The sequence below is a fragment of the Rhipicephalus sanguineus genome, chromosome 2 (assembly GCF_013339695.2).
Source record: "Rhipicephalus sanguineus isolate Rsan-2018 chromosome 2, BIME_Rsan_1.4, whole genome shotgun sequence".
Taxonomy (NCBI): Eukaryota; Metazoa; Arthropoda; class Arachnida; order Ixodida; family Ixodidae; genus Rhipicephalus; species Rhipicephalus sanguineus.
The window spans coordinates 211,823,039-211,850,458 of record NC_051177.1 but is presented as its reverse complement, the minus strand read 5'-3'; the positions used below and the strand labels follow the sequence as shown (position 1 = coordinate 211,850,458).

Below are 27,420 nucleotides of genomic sequence, written 5' to 3'. Positions count from 1 at the left end.
GTAGACAAGCAAGAGAAGCCTTCCATATGGACATCCAAACCCTACAAGCCGGAGGCAAAATAGCAGCCAGTGTCTCTGTCATGTTTTGTAGTTGTGCTGATCTTTTTCGTCTATTTGGTGTCGAATGAAAACAGCACAGAAAAGAAAAACAAAGCCCAATAGTAATCTCATCTTTGATACCACACCAAAATCACTTCTAACGTTACATTTGCAGTGATGTTACCGAGAACTTCTTATTTGGAGCAATTTTTGGAGCCGGAAAATTTTCATTTTGGAGCACCTTGGACCAGCAAAAATTTCCAGATTGGAGCATGTTGGAGCAGCTAATTTCACATCTTTAAGTAAACACTGGAGAAGCAAGTTGGGTTTACATTCAAGCACCTGAATAATGATTATGGGGCTCTTATGAAGAGCTAGAAATAGTTAGATTCATTGGAAATTTCACGAAGAAAATCATCTGAGGAGCACTCCATATTTCACTCTATAAGGCAAAAAAAAAAAGGGGCATCATTCAGTTGAGTGTTTTGGAATAATATTTTCAGTGATTATTTTCGACACTAGCAAATAAGCAGAACACTGGATAAAAAGATATTGTACTTTATGAAATAACACTCTAAATACATCTATGTGGTTATCAGCAGACGTGGTAGACAAATGCAGCGATGTACAAAAACGCCTCAATGCTAAAGAGTCAAACTGTCCCTAATGCATTCCCAAGACGACTCCAAGGCGAAACCCCGGTTCTTCTCGATCGCTTGTACTGTTGGGCGCAACATGATGTCACTTAGCTACCCGCAAGTAAAAGATCATGAGCTCTGGCGACCAACGCGGCTGAAGTGGAGATTAAATGAGCGGGCCGTCCCCACTGCACGCAGGGCACACGCGATAACATCAGTCCATGTGCGAGGCCTGCCGTCGATTGCTCATCAAACAGAGAGGAAATGCCCCGCCCGTCTTTCGCAAGGAGCATGAAGGGACGCCAGGGGAGGAAAGGGGGAGGCTGCCTCGCTTGAAAATCGCTGGCACGCGCGCACTCTCGAGGCATCAGGAGAAGGCTGGTAAACTTGCTCTGCTCTCAATATTTACTTAGCGATTATAGAACTGACAGCACAAAAACCACTTCAGTCCCTGGAGCAGCCATATTCTCTTAAACCAGCTTAAACCAACACAAGATCGGATGTAAAAGAGTTAGCTGCTAGCATTACTTCCTATAGAAATACAATTTGTTGATATCGCATTCATTTCTTCGCCCTTAAGCGAAACTGAATTTTTTTAACCATCAGCTTTTGACCCTGGAAACCGAGGATCAGACTTGTAACATGGCGTAGCCGCTTCACAGTAGGCCTTCCAATGCCAGGGTCGTCAGCGACGGGCCCGCTACTGACAGCTGCACATATTAAAACCGAATTGCGGCTACTCCGAACAGGAGGCATGCTTTTATTAATCAGATGACATTTTAAAGAAAAGCTAGAAAAAAAAAATTTGAATTTAGATAAAGTATATTTGAGGAAAAGTGTCAACGCATTCCCACCGTTCACGTGCTCTTCCATGGATGCAAAGCGCAGAAAATTCGGTATTGTTCCATACATCTATTGCTATCTTTTCCAGATTTCAATCCGCGCAGTCCAGAAAGAGAAGTGACAGACATTTTAGCGGCACGCGTGTAGTTATTAGTGAACATTGCTTTAATTATATACTGTGCAACGCTTGAAATGAGCTATCAGCAGCATTTCTGAACACACAACGTCTGCCGATGAATCGACGCCACACTTTCACGCTACCGATTGGCCTCAGCCTCGGCAGTGGTCACTGTTGCCTGCACACTGGGAAACCACCAACTGAGGCGAAGTTTCCTTCAACACAGAAATCGCGTAATTATATAATGCAACTTGTCCTACAGTTCCACCAAATATTATCCTCCATGTCTCATGACCATGTGCTGTAGGGTCTCAGTGGTGCAAGCGCTTATGCGACGCTTTCGTGCCTCGTGCTCCAGCATTGAAGAGCAGGCCAACCAACCATCCGCTTCCTTCACCAGAGCAAGGTGAGATCAAGTGATCCAACCCTGCACGTCACAGCGATTTCAGCGCCCACGTCTCCAGTGGTGGGCCTCGCGCCCAATAGACTAAGGAGAGACCATCCTGTTTTTTTCTTCTTCTTCTTTCTTCCTCATTCAACACGTCACAGTTGATGTGGGCGGTTTGCATGGTTTGGCTGCTTTGTAGGCAGGCAATCGGCACTATTTGCTATTGTGATATGAGAACACAAAATGTTCAGCTAGAAGCAACAAAGGCAGCAGATGTTTTCCAGCACAGACATGCAAAAAGTATGAATACATCAATTTATGCAAGGAAGCAGTTTGAATTAAGAGGTGTTAAAATACATTGGAAACGTCGCGGGCTAATGAAAAGTGTGAAGTTTGTTTGAATTAAATAAAAGTTTCAATTGTGACGCGTCTACTGCATAAATGAATGTACAGTACTCACGGATTGAAACAGGACAATTTAGGGCTAAGTAAAGCGCATACTTTCGTTTCCAGCGTCTTCAGTGCAGGTCATATCGGCATAATTTCAACTCGAACTCATACATCAGAGTTGACACTATCTGTAGAGGCCAGAGTCGTCACGACATGACGTGGCTATCTCGAGCAATTGCGCATACCAGTCGTTATACTAAAAAAATTGATGTCGCGTTTGAATCCGTGAGTACTGTACTATCGCGCTCTGCAAGGTTGTACAGTGGCGCCGATCATGGCATATTTTCGAGTTATAGGGAGAGAGTTTAGCTGCTCATGCGAGCGCGCATCACCCCCACTTGCTTGCTTTCACCCTCAAAGTTATCATTTTCGAAGCTGATATCACCGCAGGGCAAAAACGAGGGCGAGGGTGAAAGCAAGTGGAGGCATGCACGCTCGCAGGGAAGGCCAAACTCTCTCCCGGTAACTCGAAAATATGCCATGATCGGCGCAACTGTACAACCTTGCAGAGCGCTCGGCCACGCACTCGCGTGATGTAGCTCATACTGAGCGCAATAGTACATGTATTGTAAAGCGCTATACTTTTTCATGGGAGTTGCTAAGGAATGTTACAATGGTTTGACATATCTGGGATCGACTGAATTTGGAGGAAAAGAGTTAAATTATGCATTTTGCAAAGTCCAGTATTATGTATCATAGCAGCGACAATTCACTTCCTTAAATAGTCTGTGGATATCACCTTGCTGCCACAAGCATTAGGCGAAGCAGTCGCAAAAAAAAAAAAAAAAAGAGGCACTTACATGTACCGTTCATCCATGCGAGAGTCCTCACGGCCAGAGTGTTTGGTGTTTACGTCAGGGCCGCCACGACGGGTGCCACCCAAGCCACCACCTGCAAGGCACGGTATTTTGCTAAATTGTAAAGATACAAGCAGCATTGTCAAACAACGTAAAAAATTTCACTCCCAAGTACATGAAGGTGTCAAGATTTTCAGCAAGGCTGAAAGCTTTCCTTGCAAGCGTAGCACATGGGAAAAACTGCAGGAATTCTTGAAAAATGACTCTGATAGCCAAAAGACATTTTTTGTGGTGATACATAAGACTATTTCGTACACTCATCGCGTAGCGTGCCTATGCCTTCACAGGCTTTCGTGATTACATAACAGTGCCAGTGCAGTGCGACAGGCACCTTTGCTTCACACTGCAAACAAAGCATATAGTGTTACCCATCCTTCCCATGGTAGCTGAATGAATGCAGAACCAGAGTTCCTTGTTGTAAGTGTAGCAGGAAACTGGGCTCTCAACGCGATTGACAACTTTGGGTGGTGTGTCTCCAAGAGTGTGGTGGTGATGCAAGGCAACCCCAGCAGTTTATATTAAGTGCTGCACACACCTCAAATGCAACTGCATTTGATGAGACGAAATGCTGAAGGCCATGATGCATAGAGATGTAACCTTTGAACCGGGCCTTGTTTAGAGCTGAGCCTTCGGCCAACGTTTTTGATCTTGCACTATGCTCCTGACATGTTGCCACAAGTCACCATCAAGCTAATCTTGTTGGGAGGCATTGGCTTGAGTATCATGGAAGCAGGTCCTAAAGTAAGCAGCCGCTACTTGTTCACATTGCTGCCTCAAGAACAGCACAAGGAGACCTGAAGTGTTAAAGGTACTGTTTACTGTCCATCACCAGTATGTGTTGTGTGGCAACAGAAAGCGTACAGTATGAACTGTCCAACCTTGCAGCGGTTTCTCTGGAGAGTAGAAGGCTTTAAACTGAATTTTTCTTTCTATCTAAGTTTAGTTTTCTTCAAACTGTGTAGGGACATCCACAACATTGTTTACAGCACGCGACTCAAATTGTGCTGACGAAAATCACAAACTAGAACCAGAAGTAGTTTTTGCAGGATTAATTTGTTCTTTTCTAAAATAACACGATTACTGTAATAGTCATTTAAAGCATGCTATTTGACAAAGCATTATTACCACAACCTTTCCAGTTTTGTATAGCCTACTTTTCTGATGTGTTTCAGTGCCGCCATACTGGGCTGCTAACCTTTTGTGTTTTGAATCTTTAGCAACTAAATGAACAGTGTTACAGTAGATGCATACGGATGAAAACGGTTGGGTTGGTGCATACGATGTTTCATGGCCTTAATTCACGCCGCAATGTACAAAAACAAGAAAACATCGGGTTAACAGCCCAAGATGGCAGCACCCATATGTCTTACATAACATAGTCTATACTCAATGTGAAAAACCACCGCAGTGAAGTGCAAAACTTGGTGTCCCAGAAACACTGGTACACCGGCGTCATGAAACAGTGCCTCTGCTCACATCAAATGTGCCACTGAAACGAATATGCCGAGCAAGACATGCTAAAAAATGAGAGAAGTTTTTTTTAGGTGTTCTGTGTTGCAAATCTGACACCTAGGTGATGCGAACGAAAGCTGGAGGCCGAATCTTCGCTGCACAGGGTTGACCATGTTACGAAGCGACTTCAGCGAATACCCCAGCACACTTCCACGAACAGGCATGGTTCGATGATTCCTATTAGTCGGGCGCAATGCCGTTCGGCCAAGACGTAATTTTTTTAAACCTCGTTCCTCCATGTGGGCCAGCAGAGAGCTGCAAAGTGTCGTACGCACCTGAGGGGCCCTTGGCTGTCACCAAAGGCCCCTCAGCAAGGAGGCTTTTCAAAGTGACATAAGGCAGCCTCAGCGCAATGAATGCCTCCTTACTGCGATAAGGAATCGCATTGTTGGACAGCGTCATGACACAAGTACAAGGCCCCAAGCAAATTGAAGCAGACAAACTCGAAGGCAGCACCACCTTTCAACACGTAAAGCAAAAAGTACTCTCTAATGCAAAGAAATGCTGCTAGAAGTGCATAAAATACAATTTGATGTAATACATTTTGTTTTCAAGCAATACAAGTCTATGAATAAGGGTTGTTGCCTCCACCAATCGGTTGACCCACATTGCTGTTGGGTAACACTGGGGGTCATTTTTTCACCGCTTTCATAGCCAAATTAAAGATATAATTCCTTGTTTAAGGGACAAAAAGCATGCTCATAGCCCCCTACATGACAAACAATCTTCTCAATTTCACCACAATTAAAAAACTTTTCCCGAGGGGTAGCTCGTCCCTTTGATCTGCTAGCTGCACAAGTGCCAGCGGTCAACCTGCATGATACAATCTAGAAGCTATGATCACATTAAGCAGCTATGCTATGACAATGGGTAAGGAGAAAAGCAGTCAGTGCTTTGCTAAACCAGCAATAGCAGAACGCTTCTGCCTTGATGTGCGACATCACTACTAACACAATTCACCATTCTTTGGATGATTTTGCCTTGTACCTGTAGTGCTACAAAAGCATTTTAGCCACCACAACAGCACTGCCACCCATTTTTGTAAGAATCAGTGCAAACAGGATGGAGACGAGAAGGACACAGTACAAGTGCTGTCTAACAACTTAAGTTTATTGAAACAAAAAAAAGAACGCAACGAAGACCAACACCATGTGTGCAGAGAAAATTTTAAGTAACGTCAAAGAAAGGGTTAAGCGTGTGTACCTCGCAATCTAGCAAACAAACAGATGGTTCAGATCATCACCCTTCATTTTGATGAAGAACGCTTCTGCAAGTTCGAGAGTCCTTTTGTCTTTGTGCTTCAGCATAATGGCTGTGTTACTGAAAAAAGGTTTACACCCGCATGATCTGCAATGGCCTGAAAGATGTGATGTCCCTTTAAGGTGCTGGTGAAGTCTTTCGTTAATGTTCGGAGGAGCCGCTATGCATTCCTGTAACTTCCTCACTTGAATGCTGCATTTGCTGCACAGCTTAGCCAGGTAACCCACCAGAAATCCTACACTGATGTTGAAAAGGGCAGCCCACCTTATCCACACATGAACAGGCAACACACGCTGTGCATCTTGCCTTTGCAAGAAGAGTGACTGAATGGCAGGGTTCATAGCAACTTTGAAGAAAAAAGATTCAATGGTTTTTAAGGACTTTAAAGCACCTAACAAAGATTTTTCAAGGACTTGAAACAACGCTTGTTGAGATCGTAGAAAAAAGAAACACCAGCTTTCGCAGCATGAAGCACATTCTTCATTGCACACAAGCCAAAGCAGGCACTTTTTCACAAATAATAGCTAACTAAAGGAATTCTCACAGTTCCTTTTCCGCTCATATTTTGTTTACACTGTTTTCGGCGGGTTTCAGTATTATTCTGCTAGTTTGCTTAAACTGATTCACCTCACAATGTGGACGCGTGTGCACGCGACACACACACAAAATGTGAATTGCCAGCCTTAGAATTTTTTAACCTTAAATGCATATATAGATGACATAATTGCCGCTAATATAACACAAGAACGCAGGAAAAAGCACAAAAATGACCACACGGGCAGCACTTCCAACTTATACCACTGTCACACGGCAAATCTAGTGTCATTTACAATAAATGACATTAGGTGAACTTAATTTCATTTTACCTGCCTGCTGTCACACGACGAAAACAAATACCATTTTAAAACGATGACCGTGACGTTAGCCCTCCTGAGCTGTGACTTCGGGAGAAATAAAAATCTCTTAAAACTTACATCTAACGTGTGTGTCCTTTAAAATAATTTTGGGAGTACGACTGACACTCCTGCTGCAGGAATGAGAAGGCGGCAGCTAATTTGTGTAGTCGCCACCTTGACCACCAAAACGTGCAATCGGACGATCAACACCCTCGATACAGGCAACAACAAGAGAGCACAAATGAAACGTGGCCGGCGTCCAGCTACTGTAGTTGAGAGTAGCTTTAGTTTAGAAACTTTCACGCGTGCTGTTATGTCATCAAACCAGTAATAAGTTAATCTAGTAAAGAATAAGATACTTACAAATTACAAAAGTTACGTATCCATAAGTCAACAGCCATCTCCCTAAAAGGTCCCTGGTGTCGAGACTTTGCATTTGGTCCAAAATCGAATGCGAATGTGTTTCAGGAACTCATTCGACATGAAATGTCATTTTTATTGAATGGCATTAGTTTTCCAACGTGACAGTAAACAAATGGCATTACGAACGAATGACATTAGTTGTAAATGACATCAGATTTGCCGTGTGACAGGGGTATTACTTGGTGTAATTTTAGGGGCAATTATCTCACACAGCAAATACCAACTAGGCGATGAACACGTTCACCTGATGAGCATATATGCACACACACTCACACAATTGCAAAGGGGTCGGGCACCCTTCCCTCTCCACTGCCACAAAATAAAATCGTCGTTAGCCCTCTGATCAAAAGTAGGCTCGCGTGAACATAACTTTCTAGGCTCAAAGTGAATGGCAATTATATGTGGAAAAATAATTTAACTTTTAAAACTTCTCATACTTGGGCAATATAAGACGCTAATAAAAAGAACGAAGTGCAGAAGTGTGGCTTCGTGCTGGGACGGATTTCTCCTGACAAGGTGATTTCTCGGCACCGCAGTCCCGTGTTGCAGTGCAACTGTCTTTATGGAGGGTTACACGTGGTAGAATATGCCTATTCGTTCTTTTTAAATACTTTCACATATTAAATTAATGTCACAGTGAATTGGAACCGTGTAATATGAGCTTGATTATTCACACAGAACTATCCAAAATGCAACTGCTAAAAATTGGCTCAACAAAAGTCTATTGACAAAATTCAAGGACATTTAAGGACTTACAAAAATTTTAAGGTTTTCAAGGCCGTGAAAATGCTATTTGAAAATTCCAGGGTTTTCGAGGTTTTCAAGGACCGCTACGAACCGTGGGCTATGCTCAAGGACATGCAACGTGGCAGCATGGAATGATGTATAAAACAGCCACTGCACGGGCCTTGTTTGTAATCAGTGGCTCCCTGGCATCAGTGCAGTCATCATACTTCGCTTATTTTACAGTATAGCTGGACTAGCCTAATGCAAGCGTGCCAACTATATATACAGTTGCAGCAATCGTGACAAATACTTTGGGGTTGAATGCAGGAAACCATTCCTATGTCCTAGTGGAAAAAGATCAAACAAAATATCTGCTGGCAGGATTAAGAAAACTTGAAGGTAAGCATTATTCTAAGCATGTACTAGTGGCACTGCAATGCAGTTGTAATGGCCAATGTACAAATGTATCAAAGTATTTTAATTATGTGCAAATTCAGGACGATCTTAATGTAACATTCTGCTGCAGCGTCTACCTTATAACAGATTCATTACCAAAGAGCCCAAAGTGAAGCCACACTCACCGAGACGTCGTGGCAGCCAGCCCTTGACAGTTCGGCCCCTCTCGACGTCGACCAACACCCGGCGCCCATCAATCTTCTTCCCGTCAGCATGCTTGTAGGCCGCTGATAAAACGTCATCATCACAACCACTCAACACATGCAAAACCACAGCGTCCGGAAAGAGACACCCACGCCCGAGCAAGAAGCAACTGAGGCAACCACTGCACATACGCCAAAAGCGGCATCGAGTCACTGGCACTGATCAGCTTGCCAGGGTGCTAGAAGCATCGAGTTCAGTATGCCCAATTCTGCCAAGAGACAAGGACTGCCAAGGCATCGATGCAACAGTTACAATTTCTGCATGCACATGACAAGTCGTCAAATTAACAGCTATCGCTTCTGTACGAGACTGGTGGCCACCGTTGCCTTGCTCGAGCGTGTTCCCAGTGAAGCTCACTTACCGGAGTACTTACCGGAAGCTCACTTGGAACTTACCGCCACTCCGGTTAGTGACAATTGTATGTACTACACGACAGACCATTCAATTGCCTCACCTTCCTTTTGGCTCAGACAAGCAAGCTGTTCAACTGATCATCATCAGTACCTTGCAACACTCGGCGTGTCCTTCTACACACACTACCTGTTTCATACCGCATATACTAAGACCTTCACGTTCCATCTTTACAATGCTGTGGAAACACTTTGCTTGGGAATTCCGATTGACAAGAGCTCTAAAGCTTATATGAACGTCCGAGATGCCTCAAGTCTCGCATAGGTCATTTCTGCCAAGAGCAACCTTGGTGGCGGGCTGTCCCCGACAAAGAAAAGCACAAAAATGGCTATCCCACGATACTGAAATTCCTAACACTGCTGCCTACCACTACCACACAACTTTTGTTAAAAAGCAGAACTAGTCAATTCCTTTTGACAGCACTTTTGGAACAAGTGTGCCATGGAAAAAATGAAAATGACACATAAACAAGCACAACAGAAGCCATGCACGAGAACAAAACAGTAATAGATACGCTTCACACAGGTTTCCAAAGCAAAAATTCAAGGACTTTTCAGCACCTGTTGCAGGTTTTTCAAGGACTCAAAGCGGCATGCAAAAGTGGAATTTTTTTACTCTAAAATTTTCATAAATGACTAATTTTATTGCACTTACAATAAATAAACAGATATCACAATTATAACAAAAACATCTAGTCTTGATAACTTTCCAAGATCACAACACACAACGAACACTTACAAAAGCGGTCAAGATTTCTCCAGCATAGGCTTGAAGTTCACCAGATATATTGAAAACGTTCATTGTAGAGTTATTTTACTTATATAAAGATAAATAAATGTATATCACAATGATGTTAATAAGGACTAGCCTGGATCACTTTGCAAGTCCTAAACAGTACAAAAAAATAAAAAAGAAGAAGAAGAAAGCTTACAACACACAATGACCTCTTACAAGAGTGCTTGAGATTTCTCCTGTATAAGCTTGGTGAAGTTTACCAAACATATTATAAACATTCAGGGTAATGTTATTTCACTTATACAAAGATAAATAAATATATAGGAGATATGCACTTGACGTCATCTGCGAGGAGCGCTAGCAGCGGGGGTCGCCAGTGTTTGTTTATTCACAAGAAATGTATGCTCCTCGCCAGATGGTGTTCTGTTGAACCCTTGACTATAATGCCATAGCTGTAGGCGCTGTCGGTGTGTTTGAAAAATGCCCCACTTTTTCAACTCTGTTTTGCCCAGCAAGTGCTGCCACCCTGCATAGATACAGAGAACTTTTTTTCTCACGCAGTTAACCTTTGGTTTCCATTCGAAGGTTTGTGTGGGCAGGCGTGTTGTCCATCGCTTGCATGTCTCCGTGTTTGAAGCAGACAGTTTGGCTTTCTCCCATGCGCAGTTTCAGTCCGTTGTGCTCACGAAAACTGCTGTGCATCCAGTTTCTAGTCTCACAAAATGTAACCTCTTGATACTAGCTTGTTTACTGCCAACAATGTTGCCATTTCAGCTGTTGTGCAGACAGGCACTAGTATATACAAACAATACCACTGTACACAAAGGATGCTATGGTGCCTGCGCATTTGCTTTCTTAGCATGTGCACTTTTCTAACAGACATTTACTGCAATGAACACGTTTATTAATTAATAACATATGTTTCTTTCTCATTTTTATTATTCATGAATAAGCAATGCATTTGTACCTATGGAAAATATTTTGTCACTCTAAAGAGTTCAAGTATGCAATAAAAAATGAACTCTCACACACAATCTACAACAAAAATTCGACCCTCAAGGGGTTAATTAGTGCTGTGCACTTGCTGCTTCCCAATCAGGAGTGCTCTCAGATGAAAATGTACACTGCTCTCCTGATAAAAAAAAAAGTATCACACCATAAAGCAAATTCTTGCAATAAAGATGGCTGCTGGAAGACAAAATTGCACCCAAGGATTTACTCATTTTCACGAGTGAATAGGAAATCAGTGAACACCCATCACCAGGTTCGGGCATTGCCAACAAAAGTGTGATACCAAAATCACCTGGTAGCTACTGTGTCTGCAAGTTATGAAATGCAGTGATGCAACCGAGGACTTCCAATTTGGAGCAAGTTTTGGAGCAGCAAAATTTTCCATTATGGAGCACTTTGGAGCAGAAAATTTTGCATCTGGGAGCACCCTGGAGCAGGTAATTTCACATTCTGGAATACATTGGAGAAGCAAGTTGCATTTACATTCAGACATCGGAATGATAACTGTAGGGCTGTTATGAAGGGCTAGACACATATCTCGATTGGTTGCAAATTTCACGGAGGAAAAAATGGAGCAGATACGCCCTAATGGTGCAAAGACTGAGGAAACAATGGATCTGGTGGTGTTCCCCTCCTCCTCACCCCCACTTGCATTTCCAATCCCTTGCTTATACTATACCATACAAGGCTATGCTATGCTTCACACTCTTCCCTCACCCTCAGTTCCCTTTCCCACGCCCTTGTTTACACTATAGTATACAAGGCTATGCTAGGCTTCTCCCTTTCCTCCGACCCTCACAGGTTTATCTCTCTTCCTGTTTGTTTCTATCTCTTTCTCTGTTTTTCTTTTTTTTTCTCTTTCCATCTTTTTCTCGCCCATAGCAACACAATCATATGGTTCCCACGAATGCTTGTTCTGTTATGTGCCTGGATAGCCGAGTGGTCACGACGCTGGCCTTCGGATCGTGTGTACCCGGGTTCAAATCCCACCTTGCCAAGAAATTTTATTTCGTTTTATTTACTTGTTCTCCACTTTTCATATTTTCCTTCCTCCAACGCATTGCTAGGCGACGCATGGTGGCGTCATTGCTAGGCGATGAAAGGCGCAGTTTCTGTGAACGCCGCCGGACCTAGCTCAAGCTGGGCCTTCTGATGCCAGGGCCATCAGCAATGGGCCTGTTATTGACCAGGAGACAAGTCTTTATTAATGAGATCACATTTTAAAAAAGCAAGCAAAAGATTCATATATGGACCCTCCCACTCACGGTGTCAAATGAAACAGGACATTTCTTTTTTTTTTGTTACGACAAGCACGATAGATACATACTTGGAAGTGCTGGTGAAAGTACCTTTGAAAAACCTCTTCTGGATGGAGATTCATGGAGAAAGTATTTGAGAAGGGTCGGCATGTTCTCACCTTTTGCGTTGCTCTTCTATGGATGCGAAATTCCACTTTGTTCTATATAGTATGTATTGCTAGGTTATTCCGATTTCGTTCCGAAATGACCAGAAACAGAAGTGACAGACATTTTAGCGGCACGCGTGTACTTACTACTAAACATTACCTTAATTACATGCCGTGCGTCACTTGAAACGAGCTACGAGCAGCGTTTCTGGAACAGACGACGTTGGCCGATTAATCGCCGCCACACTTGATCGTCACCGATTGGCCAAGAAATCACGAGGCTCTGCAGACTGCGCATTTTGCTGTCCAGCTGACTTGCTTAAGAAAAGCTGCATCGGCAACGTGCATGGCTTAATTAATCAGGACACACATGCAAGCACTGTTTCGTTTGCGGAATAACCTTCGGTCTGTGGTTGTAACTTTGGTGGCCTCAAGTTCATTCTTCAAATATTTTGACGTGGCGGCAGAGCGATTGTGGGTGATAGACACAGTCAAACCCGAGGTTCTGGCACAGTAAATCCAATTTGGCGCCCTTTGGCGCAGGAGTGTAATCACTGTGAAATGCCTGCATGGCATGAAAATGGCTGAAACTTTATAAACATATGACTGTGTGCTTTTCTTTTTACAGGAGCTGTATTCTGAGAGCTCACGAGCATGCATCGACATTAGGGACACGTGTTGGAACATTCATCTGTCGAGCAGCGCAGACACCAGACTGGTCGTGAAATGTCACTGACCATGGCACATGAGTGTCTCTTCACTCAATGTGGAGGGCCACTGCAGGTGAACCAAGCAAAATAAAGAATGAAAATGAGGGGGCGGGCCCTATCACATCAACGTAACAGCACTCCCTCGCCACCGGTAATGGGAAGTATGCAGCACCTGCAAACCCTGCGCAAGCCAAAAGGAGAGAGTGCTTGCTTTTGGTGGTGAAGATCACCTCCTGGAGGCACGGTGATAAGACTTCCATATCTTCTAACATGTCCAATATTGAACGAAAAAAAACTTTACTAAGACAATTTCAAAAATTCTTTTGGTAAAATGCTCCCCAGATGGCACCTTACAACTTGGTGAGAGGCCCTTTAAAAGCAAAAACAGCAAAAGCCACACGAGGCACCCATGGGCACTATTCCGTACTTTTCTTTGCCTTTTGGCACTAGGTCTTAATGAAACAGTGGTTTGCTAAAGCTGTGATCAGCCACTGGCTGGGCACTGATGACATGAACCAAATTGCTGGGGTCCTTACAAAATACAGACCCACAATGCGTCTACAAAACAGACATGTGGTAGAACTAAAAGGGAGTACACAAAATTTTACCAACAGCATAAAGCAGTGTGGGGAGATTCAGAAGTGGGATGATTCACACCTTAAAACCACTCTACTCTCTCCGCTGTATCTTCAGTGTCTGCTGATCCAGTTTTCGACTGGGCAGGTGAACCAATGGACCTGGCAAAATCACCATGCTCTTCCTTGTGCCTTACATCAACATTGGCCAGTCAACTAGACTACACAGTCATGTCTGCACCATACACCATGCAATCACTTGTTGCAGCAATACTACACACATTACACTTGCAGCTCACTGGATGGAGCAGGGTTACAGATGCTATAAACTACAAGAGCAGCAGTCACCAGTTTCACTGAAATACCAAATAACAGACACAACTACTGTACTCAAAGCAATCAATGATGGTTCGGCACATACATAGTAGAACTCTCAGGATATGCATTACACAATTTAGTTCATGATGCAAGTTCGTGTAACAAGTGCCGTTCCCAACCACCTTGTGTAAGGAATTCATAACAATAAAGGTACACAACTTCTGGCATTAAAAGATACTGCCTAGCAAACATGTGCCCCCAAACTTAAAGCTGTCACAAGATGCCTGTATTGAGGTAACATGAAAGCATGCATGCTTTTCATCACTATGACATCGAATGGCAATGACGCCTCTGAACTTTAAACTTTTCCCATCGCTGTTCTCACAAGTGCTGGCAGTGACTTCAAAGGAACAGCACATTATCTCATTAGGTGAGCAGCAGTGAAATAAAAAGGAGAGGCTTGAGACAGTACGAAAGTGGCTTTCCAGAGTCTTACAAACACATTTTTTTTTTGCGTTGCAGCATCTTGCACCTTCGTGGGAGATCCTTGCGGAGTTGTGCTCCATCATAGAATAAGCATCCATTTACTTACAATATCTGCTGCACTTGCGCCCATCCATAGAAATTTCCATAGATGCATGTTACACAACGATGCAACTCTACACAGAGTTCCCCATAGTCGATGGAAGGCAGGCACGTAGGTAAGGGGGGGGCCCGGGGGGCCCGGGCCCCCCCCGAAATTTGTCCGGCCTCTTATATTCCCGGGCAACTTTTTTTTGTTTTTACCATGAAAAGACTTTCTTTCGAATAATTAGGCCTTGGGCCCCCCTCGAAAAAAATTCCTGGCTACGTGCCTGATGGAAGGTGCTCAATCAAGCTCAGAAGTTTGTTCAACACAGGCACATGTGGTAGTGAATGCAACTTTGTAGAAACCTACACTAGCCAGTGTGCAATGCAATGTCACTGATGTTGGCTGCATTTGACAAAGATCGAAGTTATACATGGTAAAATTTCATTTACATACCTTTACAGCTACAGCACTAGTATTATCCGATACGAATCCATATTCCATTTCTATGTGTCCCGGTCATGTGATTTCCGGCAAAGGCAAAGGCAAGGTAGTTCATGGTATATGTTGCAAGAGGCGCATAAACTTGGAATTAAGGGCTAATGAAAGCCTTGTGCTTTTAACGAATGAGACTTACGAGTATGCTCACACAATTATGGAAGTGTGCACAGAATCCACCACGATTCTGACAGTGCAAGAGAAAAAAACCGGCAGGAAAGAGTGGAGCTGACCTACCAACAGCCCAGCAACAGAAACCTGATCTAAGCCAAAACGGTTCGACTTGTCAAGATCCACGGAGGCAAGTGCTTCAAGTGGCCAAGACACTTGGGGAACGGTGGCATAAGCAAGTTCACTAGAAGTTATCTTATGGGTCCATAGCCAAGATGGTCAAGAACATGGCTACGTGTCAGTCCATTGAAACAAAGCATGGATCACTGCTGTGTACCTGAACTTGATAATGGAAAATGCCGAATCACCTAATCACTGCGCTCTATGGCCTAGAATGAAACAGGTCCAGAAACCTCTGCACGCTCAAGAGAGCACAACAGTGCCCAGATATTTACACGCGGCAAAGTGAAATGCAATATAAAATGCAATGCCTTTTATATTACAGGAATTTCTAGGTAGACACTCGTTAAAAGATTACCACCTAGCACCTAAGAGGGATATCTAGTTCACACCACATTTAATAGTGGTAGTGTTAAGTGGGTGCAAGAGATATGGGCGATACGTCCAGAATGTAGCAAAGACAGGGACAGATCAAGGCTAAGTGTAGTGGTACAATTACACTAAGGGCCGCGTCGTTCTCTCCAAGGGTGAGGGAGACAGCAAAGGGCCTTACCCATACACGCCTTACCACAGATACAAACCAAAGCGAGCTCCACTTAGCGAGACACTATAGCAGACCCCGACCACGACATAGTAGTGAGAGTAGGCGCCCATCAGGCATCGCCAAGTCTGTGGTGAGACAAGACACAAGACGCCAAGTCACCACACTGGCACAGCCTCAACCTCAAACCCACAAACAGCAGCAAGGCATGGCACAACTTGCCACAACGCCTACGCAATAGCTGTGCCCGAGCGCCTAAACACACACAGTTTCCTACAGAAGTCGTGAACCAACTAGCCCAACAAAACGTTTTGCTAAGACACGCTACTAGCACGCTAATTTTGTACAACTGTCATTGCCACTCACGTTTCTCTGCAATGGCATATTTCTTTATGATATGTAAAAAGGAAAATATATGTAGAGTACCTTCCAAGCCCTTCCACACCATGACATGCTCTTCCGGTACAAGTTAAGAGTAAACCATAAATGCTCCTGCAATGTGCCGATAGTAGCTAAGCTGGCCGACAGGGACACTAGGCTTCGAGCATACAATCTCCTGGTGCGTTCTTCCTTGGAATATGCATCATTTTGTATCCCATCAATATCACCCCTTACCAGTCATCTAGAGTAAAGCCGTGCAATTTATCTTGTCATCCTACTTGTGATTTCAAAGCATTTTGTCTCTGCAGAAACACTTAAAAGTGCCCTGCAACTATTCTCCAAGTAATTACCAAATGATCTATCGAAGCTTACTGCTTCGTGAATCAATTGCCGCAAAAGTTCTTAGAATCCGTCAAGTACGAGCGGAGTGATTTGACGCAGGCTCCAAGTGCTTTCTCCCTCCTTTTGTCCCAGCTGAAAGCTACACACAGGGGCAAGAGATATGTGTATGTCAGCGTGTGTCATGACCTTGAGAACTTTTTCTTGTTTTCTTTGAATGTGTGCATCGTCTACGTATAAACATTGTGCACAGCTCACTTGCTTGCGCTGCGACGCACCACGTTCCGGCACACCGCAGAAGCCGCGGCGACTATGCAGCTCCCAACATTAAAATCGGCCAATGGTCGTGAGAAGAGCGAACAATTTGTAGCCGACTTTGAAAACTTGTAAATTCACTGCCGTGTGCTGCGTGCGCTATGATGTTTGGCTTACATGTTCGCAGGAGCCTCAACTACTGATTGGCAACCATGTTCAAAAATTGTTTCAGGGCCCCTTTAACATGCCGCTGCTCACAATGCGCAGGAAATTTTCTAGGTTATTTTTTTTCCACATGCTGTATCACAGCAATAAGTCACTTGCTACAATCATGTCGATCATGCCTACAATGTCAACCCTATATTTGCCCAGAAGTAAAAATACAAGAATTTGCCTTAATCTTTGTCAACGAATGACTTACCCTCCAGAATTGGCACAATAACGCAGTCTTCTTTGCTTCATTCACCATTACTAACCTATCTGGAATCCTGCCACTTTCGGTAGAAAATTTGCTCTCCCAGAGCACTTATTTGCATCTGTTAATTTGTGTCGTTGGTTGTACACTATTGTAATAATGTTTGCCTTGCTATGTTCCGTGACTTGCTGAATGATAGTGCTTTATTAACCATATCTGCAAAAACTATGTTCTGCTTTATCAGGGGTGAGACGGCTGAAACCGAATGGGGAGCAGTTTTTGGAGCAGAAGAACCTTGATTCGGAGCAGTTAGCGGCATTTAATATGTCATTCTAGGAGCTTGAAAAAACAAATTTTTAGCAACTTGGGGGGATATTTTAATTGGCTTAGAATATACCTGACACTGAAACAGCCTTCGGAGAAAGTTTTTCTTTAAACAAATTATCACCAAGTATGAACTACACTACCTTTTTTCATACGCCTCAACCTATCTAGCCCGTGTAACAAACATATGAAATAACCGAAAAACAGTTCTGAAACTAGGTTCACCTCACCTCAAACAGCTGGAAAAAAAAAACGAAAAAAAAAAGAAAGCATTACACTTATCAAAAATTTTAAAAATTTTGACTACACAAAAATTGTAGTTACATAGCAGTAGGCTCGTGCTTAAGATCAGTGATATGATTTAGCATGATTACTGCTTTGGCTTTTTGTCTATTTATCTCGTCTATTTAGCTTTTCGAGCTTTTTAAGAGCTTCCTGTAGGTCAGTGTTACTCTTTGCCAGGAGAACATCACAATAAGTGCCTTTACCTATCTGCTTGGCTGCGTGGTTGGCATAGCATCTGGTGTACTGCATGCTTTTAACAGACAACTAAAGCGTGCTGCACCACCGTTCGCTGCCACCTCGTGCGGGACCACCTTCACGAATGCTGTGGCACAGGAGCCAAGAAACCTCGCTGCACTGACTATCTTGTCAAAAGCGTGCGTATGGTACTGCAAGAGCAGCGCCGTTGTAAGCGTAATGTACGCTTTTATCGGGGGACGACACAAACGTGCTTCACATTAGTCTGCTGCTGCCTTCTCGTGCAATACCGCCAGAGCAGGGGTTCTCAAACGTTCTGGCCTTGGGTAACCCCAACGACTTTTCCAGAGTGCTGCGGAACCCCCAACTTTTTTTTGAGCATGAAGACAATCAAAAACAAGAAAAGGGGTGAGAAGTGGAGGTGTGTGATAATGCCTCTCAACGCATGCAACCGTATAGTACTAGAACTGCCCGCGTTGGCCTGTTCTCATTTCTTGAACGTCGAAGGCCATTCCTGCACCACTCCGCGAATCGTGTAAAGCGCATGCCGACCATACACTGCATGCTTCCGGCACCACGCAGCGTAAGCAACGTGTTCACGTAAACGAAGTGCCAGACATACAGAGGCCTGTTTTACTTTTACAAAAAAAAAAAAAAAAAAAGAGGCATGCCAGTCACAGCGGAACGGCTGGTGGCCAATACACCGGTCAAAAAGCTAAGCCTAAATGCTCTTGTAGCCCACAGCCGGCACGAAGCAATGCCTCTTACGTGTATCAAAGCGCTTATTGCGCGTTTTGATAAAAAAACCGAGCAGTGGCAAATCACCGTGTATGAAAACTGTGCCACGTGATTGCCGACGCGCCACGAGCCACGAATAAATTGCCGAGGTGCCCCTTAAATCGTGCAAGTTTCATGGCGCGCACTAGACGAAGAGTCTTTAGTGCTGCTACCACGTGGGTCTCCCATTACCCGCACCCGATGTGCGGATGTGGCGTCAATGGCTTCGTTAAATGCAAAATGCAATGCAAATTTGCGTGTCTAAATAAATAAATTAGTTGCTAATGGGTGTAAAACGGGAGCGGGTTGTATTCGTTTCGGCCAATCGTGGAACCCTAAGATGTCCTTCAGAGAACCCCTGGGTTCCACGAAACCCAGTTTGAGAACCCACATGCTAGAGCATCGCAGAGACGCATCACATGCAAGAAGATAGTTGACGCCGCGTTGACGCAACAAGGTAGTCGCCCACGGCAAACACGCATGTAAGTGACCACACACAGCAGCGTCGACACGGAAACCGCAGCGAATGTAGGAACACACTACATGCAACAAAGAACCAGAGAGTCAACCCCGCTACGCATGCCACTCGGTAGTTTTCGCGAAGCAACAGTAGCGCCAGAACATACAGTCTACAGAGTAGAAGCAGCACGCTCGGGGCACAGCAGCACATTTTTGCAGGGTCACGCATATTCACAACAGTCCAGAGGAGATTATGGCAGCACCATGGGAGCCTTCATTAGAAAGGTGCATATAAGAACCGCGTCAGCGCATCTAAGTGTTCTGCAAGCGTCTTATTTTCTAGGTATTTTTTTTTTTTTGGCCCACTGAAGCTCACGTGGGCATAAAAATTCTGGCTTTTGAGGCTGTTTTGAAGCAGTCTGGCGCAATTATTGTGATTTTTAGATTTCTATGCTTTTGGAGCAGCTTGGCGCAGGAAAATGAAATCGTATCAAAAATGCACAATATGCGCAGCTGTCTCATTATGTCCCTTTCCCCCCCATGTAATTAAAAGTGATGGCTGTTAAAAGCTGGCTTCTATTACTAGCAATAAACTAGTTGCAGTGCCCTACTTCCTCAATGACACTTCACCATAAGCAGACGTAAAGAGCCTTGCTTGCTTGTCATTTATAACAAGACTGCCGGTGCTGAGTGCATGAGAAATGCTGGCCTAGACTAGCTAAACCGTCCAACCAATGTGGTGCTTTTCTGTTTCTTCCATACCAATACAAAGAAGCAAGAAAAGTTATATTCCAACCGTCGGCAGCAGAGGCAATTATCTTTGCTTTAACTTGCCTTTATATGTCAAGTGTGAGTGACAGCATGGATAAAAAAAACGACAACTACTGACGATAACTATACTTTCGAATGTGAAATCTGAGTGCAGTTCTAAAAGTGTTACCATTTCGTGATATACTGAAGCGAAGAATTTGAGAGAGACGTGTATGTACATACACTAACAGACAAGGTTGTGGTGCTCACTGTTCAGAAAGAACTGGCAAAATCTATAGGTCAAGTGTGTTCGCTTTTTACATGACTAGTCAAAAGGTTCCAGAGTGATTGTGCGTCTTGCAGAAAGTGCTACATAGTTCGCACCACACGTGTGATCCAATTGCAAGTACTGATGTACCATCTCACAGCAAAGATGAGCAGGCACCCCACCGTCTATATGCTCATAGTCTTGTGCTTTCCTTCTTCACCTTCCTCTCAGTGCTCTGTGTCCGCTTTATCTTTTGCTACATTTGTTCTCTCCGTTACGCTCAAGGCAGGAACGGGCACCTAGAAGCTCCACTCACACGAGCTCGACGAGACTCAAGGCACAAATACTTGGCACAGCTATTGCTGGCACTGTGGCAAGGTGAACCAAACAACAGCAGACCTACTGGCAACAATGGAGCACGCAATGAGGAGACAAGGTGTAACTGGGGAAGCAAAGGTCAGCTCAGTGAGGCTCAGGGTTTTCGTGCTTTGAAAAACACAACCACCATATGCACCCTTGAAATAATGCTATGCAAAAGCATTATAATGGCAATTGACAACACTATTAGCTGAATACTACAAACACTACTGTGAATGTCTACGAGCGTTTCTATGTTCAGTGCCTAAAATAAGACCTTTGTAGCAACAGTACTGACAATTGGGCGAGTTGATATTGATACTGCCTGTGCAGTGGTTTATGAATTTCCTTTTTCTTGTGGGCAGGTGTACGTGGGACAAACAGGGAGGTGTATAAATATTCGGCTGAAAGAGCATCTTAGGAATGGTTCTACAGATGGCTACTCGAACGTGTCCAAACACTGTAGGGAGTGTAAAGTAGGCAGCAACGAGTTGTGCCAACCGCTTGTGAATAAACCCAAGATTTTGTTTCATCACAAGGACCGGTGCACACGCGAGTTGTTTGAGGCATTCAGGATTACCAATACACGGGGGTGTATACGGGGGTGAACCTTCGGTATCTCTTGCTCATTGTGAGCTAAAATATTTAGGTGCCACTTTGTGACGTAGACATATCTGCGTGCAATGATCCTATTTTATCAAATGTTCACTGTGTATATATGTCATCCTTCAAACATTCAGTTGCAAGTCTGCGCGAGTCCTGTTTTTTCCTCGTCTTTGTCTGTGTTTTTAGCGCAATTTTAGTCCTCATTATGAGTATGTAACAACAAAAATTTTTTTGCCACTTCACAGCCACGTAAAAAAAAGTTTAGACAACTTTTTCTGAAATAGAATCGCCTGAAGAATTTATTTCAGCAATAAAAAAATGACACATTTTTGGACTGCATTTCGCGAAAAAATTCGGCCCTCAAAGGCAAGTCTGAAAGCAATCGATTCAGTGGTTTTGATTAAAAAAATTAGAACATGGCGAAGAAAAAAGTGGGACATATGAGTCACACTGCCCCACAAAGGGTTAAGTCAAAGAGAACACAGCAAAATTAATCAGGGTAGCTAAACTACAGCGGCCCCAAATGCTTGTTTTAGGGTGGACGAGCCCAGCTAGTTTTCGAGCTGCTCATGCTTGTCACTTGACGTGGGGTGTTAAAAAACATCAGCTTGGGCACTGATGCAGGGCATGCGCGGTGCAGTATAAGGAATTACGCTGTATCGATGGAGTAGGGAGGGAGAGCAGTGTGTGACACAATGCGCCAGTGCACCTGCATGCCAAATGTCAGCTGTATGGCCTCCCTCTCCGCTGCTCCAAAGGCATTAAGACACTGTCTGTCGTGTGACGGGCGAATGGAAAAGTGCATCCGCAAAAAACTGCATGACCTCAATCGTGCGACCACTGGCACCAGCAGAAGTTTCAATGTATTGCCTCAGCCTTCCTCTGTGGTAGCAGTGGAACTTGATTATTTTGAAACGGCGCATAAAGACGCTTCATTGTATCAAGGGGAAAAGAACACGGTGTTCTACGGACACCAAGTTTTAAAACTGAAATAGAGAATTTTGCTATACTGAAGTTTAATTGTATTTCATTTCTTTTTTTTTTGTTACAATGTCTTGCTGCTAAATTCCTAGTGTCTGGTCACAGCGAGTGAGCACTGACTTTCCTGTGCTACACTGGCCATTGGTAGCATTGAGCAAGCAAATACAAACAATTATTTTCAAAGACATGCAGCGTCATTCCTCCGACGTGTGTTCTTAGCAAACAGCAATACTTGTGTTGCATCCCCTTGGCCTCTCCTGCTGGCTGTCTTCCTAAAAATACTACACAGATAAATTGCACCGCACCAAAATTAGCATGCTTTATCAAAACTTTAGACAACACTGAAGCAATCTAGTATTGCAACTTAAGGTGCGTGCAAAAACTAAAAGTCACTGCACGTAAAGTATTTGGCTTAAGGGGAGATGCTACTCGAAAAATGGCCTTTTTTATGAAAATTGTCACTTTTGACATTTCACTTGTAAAATTATGTTTGGTCATTAAACTTTTATTTCCCCGAGTATCAAGGCTGAATTCAGATTAGAAATCAGTGAAAAATCTATTTTAATCGGGCAATGTCACTCTGGCCTCAGCCACAGCCGGTGCTGAGGCAACAGTGTATGGTAAGTTGATGTGGTAAAGGGGAAAGCATGAACCACGTGGCCAAGCACCAAGTCACGGCACTCCGTAAACTGCCATTACCACCTCATGTGGAGATAAGTTGAAAGATGATGCAACACAAGAGCTGCAAAATTGCTACGAAATTGCAATAAGCACCCACATTAAATGTCCAGGAAATGTATCTTGCCATGCAAGCATCCTACTCTAATTCCAGCAACATGGCAGGAAGTCACCGATTCTGTTCAGAAGGAGTGACTTCCTGGTGTAAGCACAGGCGAGCCAGAGCTCTTTGGGAGTCCCTACCAGATTACACTCTAATCCTGACCAACGAACAGGTGTTGCTGTACATCCATTATATAAGCACCTCACAGATGAAAAGCTCTTGGTTCACTGTCTACAAGGAACGATGCAAGGTGCTGTGGACTTGCTCAACATCAAGGTCTGGCTTCTGTGAACAAAGACAGCGCTCCCATCCTTTTCAGCTGTGGAAGCTGCAACAATGGCTACCTCGTTCTTCAATAAGGGATATTCAAACTTTGAGCACATCCTTCAAGAGCTTGATATACTGCCACCTGAAGAACTTGTCACCCTGGGCCACTCACATGACCAGAGGCGAATCAAAATAGTGTCTCTCTGCATGCAAAACAGCTGAGGCATGGGCTCATCACTGCCACATGGTGAAGAGAGTGCACCTTTATGGCTAATTTAGGGGCTGGGAAGGATTAATATATGGAGCCGGATGTTTTTAGGTGCGCCCGCTGTTTAGAGTATGGACTGTTCTATGCTCTCACAAAGTTTCATGCTAATCACGCTGTATATTGAAAAATACCCACGTTTATAACTTTCAAATGCATTTTTCTCAATTTCGATTCTGAGGCAATTCTGACATGTTGTGCACAAACTTTCATGCACTTAAAATAGTTCTATCGTAACGAAATTTTGCACAGAGCTTCTTCAGCCCATCTAAAATACAGATATCTATATAAAGTTGCACTATACATTACATAATTTTGGTTTCATAACTTGATATGCTGATAGGGGAGATGTAAAATATACATTTGGTACCCTCGATTTTTTTTAAAAAAGGTAGCAAGTTAAGCAGACATTTAAGGTACTTTTCAGTACTGTACTGCTCATGTGCAGCAAAATGAGCCATCTTGGGATTCTGTGTGAAAATTTTTAATAAGCTAAAAAGTGTGCACAAAAAACCCAATATTTTGTTGTCAAAGTTGTAGTAACTTTGGAACTATTGCAGTTACTAGAAAACTAATTACAGTTTTGAAATCAGCATCACAAACTCTACTATTACCTAAAATTTCAAAGTTCTAAGTCGAGAAATAAAAAAAAATCTTTTTCGAGTAGCATCTCCCCTTAATGTGTACTGCAGCAGGTTACACGATCAATAAGAAAGGGTGCAAGACAATGCACAGCTGCTTGAAAAGAATGTTTAGCATGTCGCACCACAGCTCTGAAATTTGCTCAACCGCAAGCAAGGTGGTTCGAGGCACTGTTGAAATGCAGAGCAGGTAAGAATAAAGTGATCAAATACTTGTGCTGCAATCGTAGGCTCATTTCTTCCCTGATGCCCAAATTGCACTCTGCCGTGACCTTTGCTTCCCCTCACAATGAAGGCTTTGTTGTAAAGTAAAAATCAAAGCGGAGAAACAAAGAAAAGAGCACACTGGTCGTGTTTGGACCGTGCACGAGACCTCAGAGTGATGGCTCCAGCCTGACCGACCGCCGTAGCAGGAGGCGTCCTCCGATGACCGCCGGCGACACATCCTCCGAGCTGGGTCTTGACAGCTCTCCCTCTCGCCCCCTTCTTACCACAAAGACGGAGGGGGGAGTTGTACCACAAGCAAGCACACACACAATGGACACAGATTCAGAGGCCACTTGTCCAGAGTAACCCCCGTAGAAGCACCAAACAATATTCCCAGAGCCCGATCACATAAACAGTAGAGCCAATTGTGCTTTTATGCACGTTTTCATGCAACGGCTCACCCACTTTGTGTAGCGCATTGAAAACTAAAAATCATGCCAACCAATCAGAATCAAAGAACAAAAAGGCTCCTATATTGCTGGCAGCTGATCTTCTGAACCGAATGATCGGCGGTGCACAATGGAAGAGCCCTCTTTCCTGCTCGGAAAGCCTAGCTGGTCCTTGCCTATTGGCCGGCACAATCCCTAGCCTTCCCTGCTCAACACTGTCGAGGAAACAGAATGCAGACCAGCAACTCGTCTTAATAACCGAGAAAAAATAGACCACAAACATTAAAAGTATCGTATCGTGTCGGTAAGCCTCACCATTCTACATTCACTTTAATTAACAGCAGTGCACATCAAACGAGTGAGAACGGTGTAATGGCCCAGAGGTACTCACAGTGCATGTCCCGCTCATGTTCGTACTCGACGAAGGCGTACCCCCGGGGCTTGCCGGTGATCTTGTTGTGCACGATGACAATCTGCAAGGACATCACCGTGTGCAATTGCGTGTAATACTGGAGTGCAAGCCTGCTTGCATGTGTCTCAGTTGTAAACATGGGGCACATCCAGCATTAATTCTCACCAGAGATCGCAAAGCGACAACACTGGACAGTAATATGCTACAGTGGGTCTTTCTCGGTTACTGCGAGTTACAGATGCTTATTGTATTTTTTCACCAACCCTAATTGACGAAACACAGGAGAGGCCATTGCCCTGCAGTGGGTGCAGTCAGGCTGATGATGATGATGCTTTACATCAATCAGTGGAAAGGGACAAGTCTTTACGGATAAGTACCGCAAATGTGCCCAGGCATGAGCTGGATGTGATCGCAGGCAGCGCACTTGGGGCGGTCCATTCAAGTTTTGAAGCGTGGCGCAGAGCAGCCCTATTTATTCGGAGGGGCGGATGGGCGACGGAAAAAGCACGCAAGGCTGTCAATTCTGAGGAGGCTGCAGGACGGCTCCTACTGTACGAGTGCGTGGCGGCCGTTGGCAGGGGTGTAACGGCTCGAATTTTTTGCTTTCTTTCATTTCAAGGATTTCGTGTCCCATTACCTTTCGGCATGGGCACCTAGCAGCCAGACTTCATTGTAATAACCAATAATGTGGCATAGGGGCACTTTAGTAAGTGGATTATATTACCACAGAAAACCTACATATCTATTGTTAAAACCGGTATCGTTATAAGTGGGTTCGACTGTACCACAGAGCCGTGCCAGTGCTTGAAACTGTTGAGGAAAAAAAAAAACCCTATACAGGGGTCATTTAGTGCCACGCGTCCCATCCATTTACACGAGGAATATTTCATGGGAGAAGCATAGCATCGCACCAGGTGTCGCACTGTGTGTATTATGCAACGAGTGGGTTTTTTTACCAAGTGCTCAGGCATACTTTATCACCGTCATCACCCACAGTATCAACAAAGTGTGCAGCTGCATAGGTGCGCATATTGCCTTACAGATGTAGAGTGGGTACTTTGCAACTGTCCTTGCAAAGGGCATTATAATATCTAAGAGGGCCAATGTTGTTCCTTTCCTGGCAGCACAGTTGAGGTGTCAACCGAAAAGCAAAGAATGCCAAGCGAAATTAGAATACGTGAACAGTAGCATCTTGACAATACGATCATGGCTCATACGAAATGCGGGGCAACACAAATTTTTCCGCGGTACCGACTAAGGCCCATTACCCTACCACGTGCTAGAGTACGGTTCTTACGAACCAATTTTCACCCGCAGCCTTTGACAGAAATGTACAATGCCATGCAGATACTGTCATGATGTGTGCGGTAGTTTCATCTGGTGCGCGGTGTTTGTGGTTTTGTGCAGTGCGGTGCGGTGCGTTGACAAGACAGGCAAAAAGGCAGAATCGTGACGTTGAAGCTAAGCCGTCAGCACAGAAGTAGAAGAGAAAGAAGTTGAGGCATGTGTTCGAGAACGGAACTGTAGAAGGCATTCGCAGGCCGAAGCGCTCGTCGGCTCCTGGTCCCGCAGTCCACCACTGCCTGTTGACTGCACGGGCCTCACACCCTTCCACCGGGTGCTCCAGTAGCCGGCGCCGGTCCGATGTGCTTGGACCCGGGCCCGTTCGAGAACCGGGCCTATATTGGTAGTCCAGGACATGTTTGTTCCACATCTACCCTGCCGCCTGATCCACTTCGTTCATGCCTGACTCGTCTCCGCTGTCGGCGTGAGGCGCAACCCAGAGACTTATCGACCAGCCAACAGCGTTCGACCATCACACGGTGATGCTTTACAAACCTTGCAGAGTGCAGTGCTTCGCTGGGGACTACATAATGTGTTTGAACTTAAGTGATTCGAGAGCGTGTGTTGTTATTATAGTCATGGCAGTTCTTCGCTGTTCCCACTTAACACGCTAACTTCCCCATCATTCTTTGTGGCATAAAAGCATTACCACTCCAGTGGTAAATGTCTTCGTTAGTCTCGACAACGAATATTTAAGTTGTCGTGATCTCCCAAACCTTTCCCTCACAGATACAAACACGTGCCACCTGCACAGCTGCGGAAGTCACGGAGAACACGCGGGGGCACCAG

The 27,420-nt window shown here is 44.2% G+C and overlaps 1 protein-coding gene across 2 annotated transcripts in view; it reads right to left on the bottom strand.

The window, feature by feature from the left end:
• The window catches only part of LOC119384051 (U1 small nuclear ribonucleoprotein 70 kDa), a 72,296-nt gene that overhangs the window by 24,725 nt on the left and 20,151 nt on the right, over positions 1-27,420 (bottom strand). The window contains exons 6-8 of one of the 2 annotated variants that reach the window (XM_037652339.2): positions 25,267-25,348; positions 8,732-8,833; positions 3,277-3,367 (exon numbers count right to left, since the gene is read on the bottom strand). In XM_037652339.2, coding sequence (XP_037508267.1) covers positions 3,277-3,367; positions 8,732-8,833; positions 25,267-25,348 — 275 coding nt within the window. The remainder of the gene's footprint in view (positions 1-3,276; positions 3,368-8,731; positions 8,834-25,266; positions 25,349-27,420) is intronic. The other variant, XM_049412746.1, reaches the window with a different exon arrangement.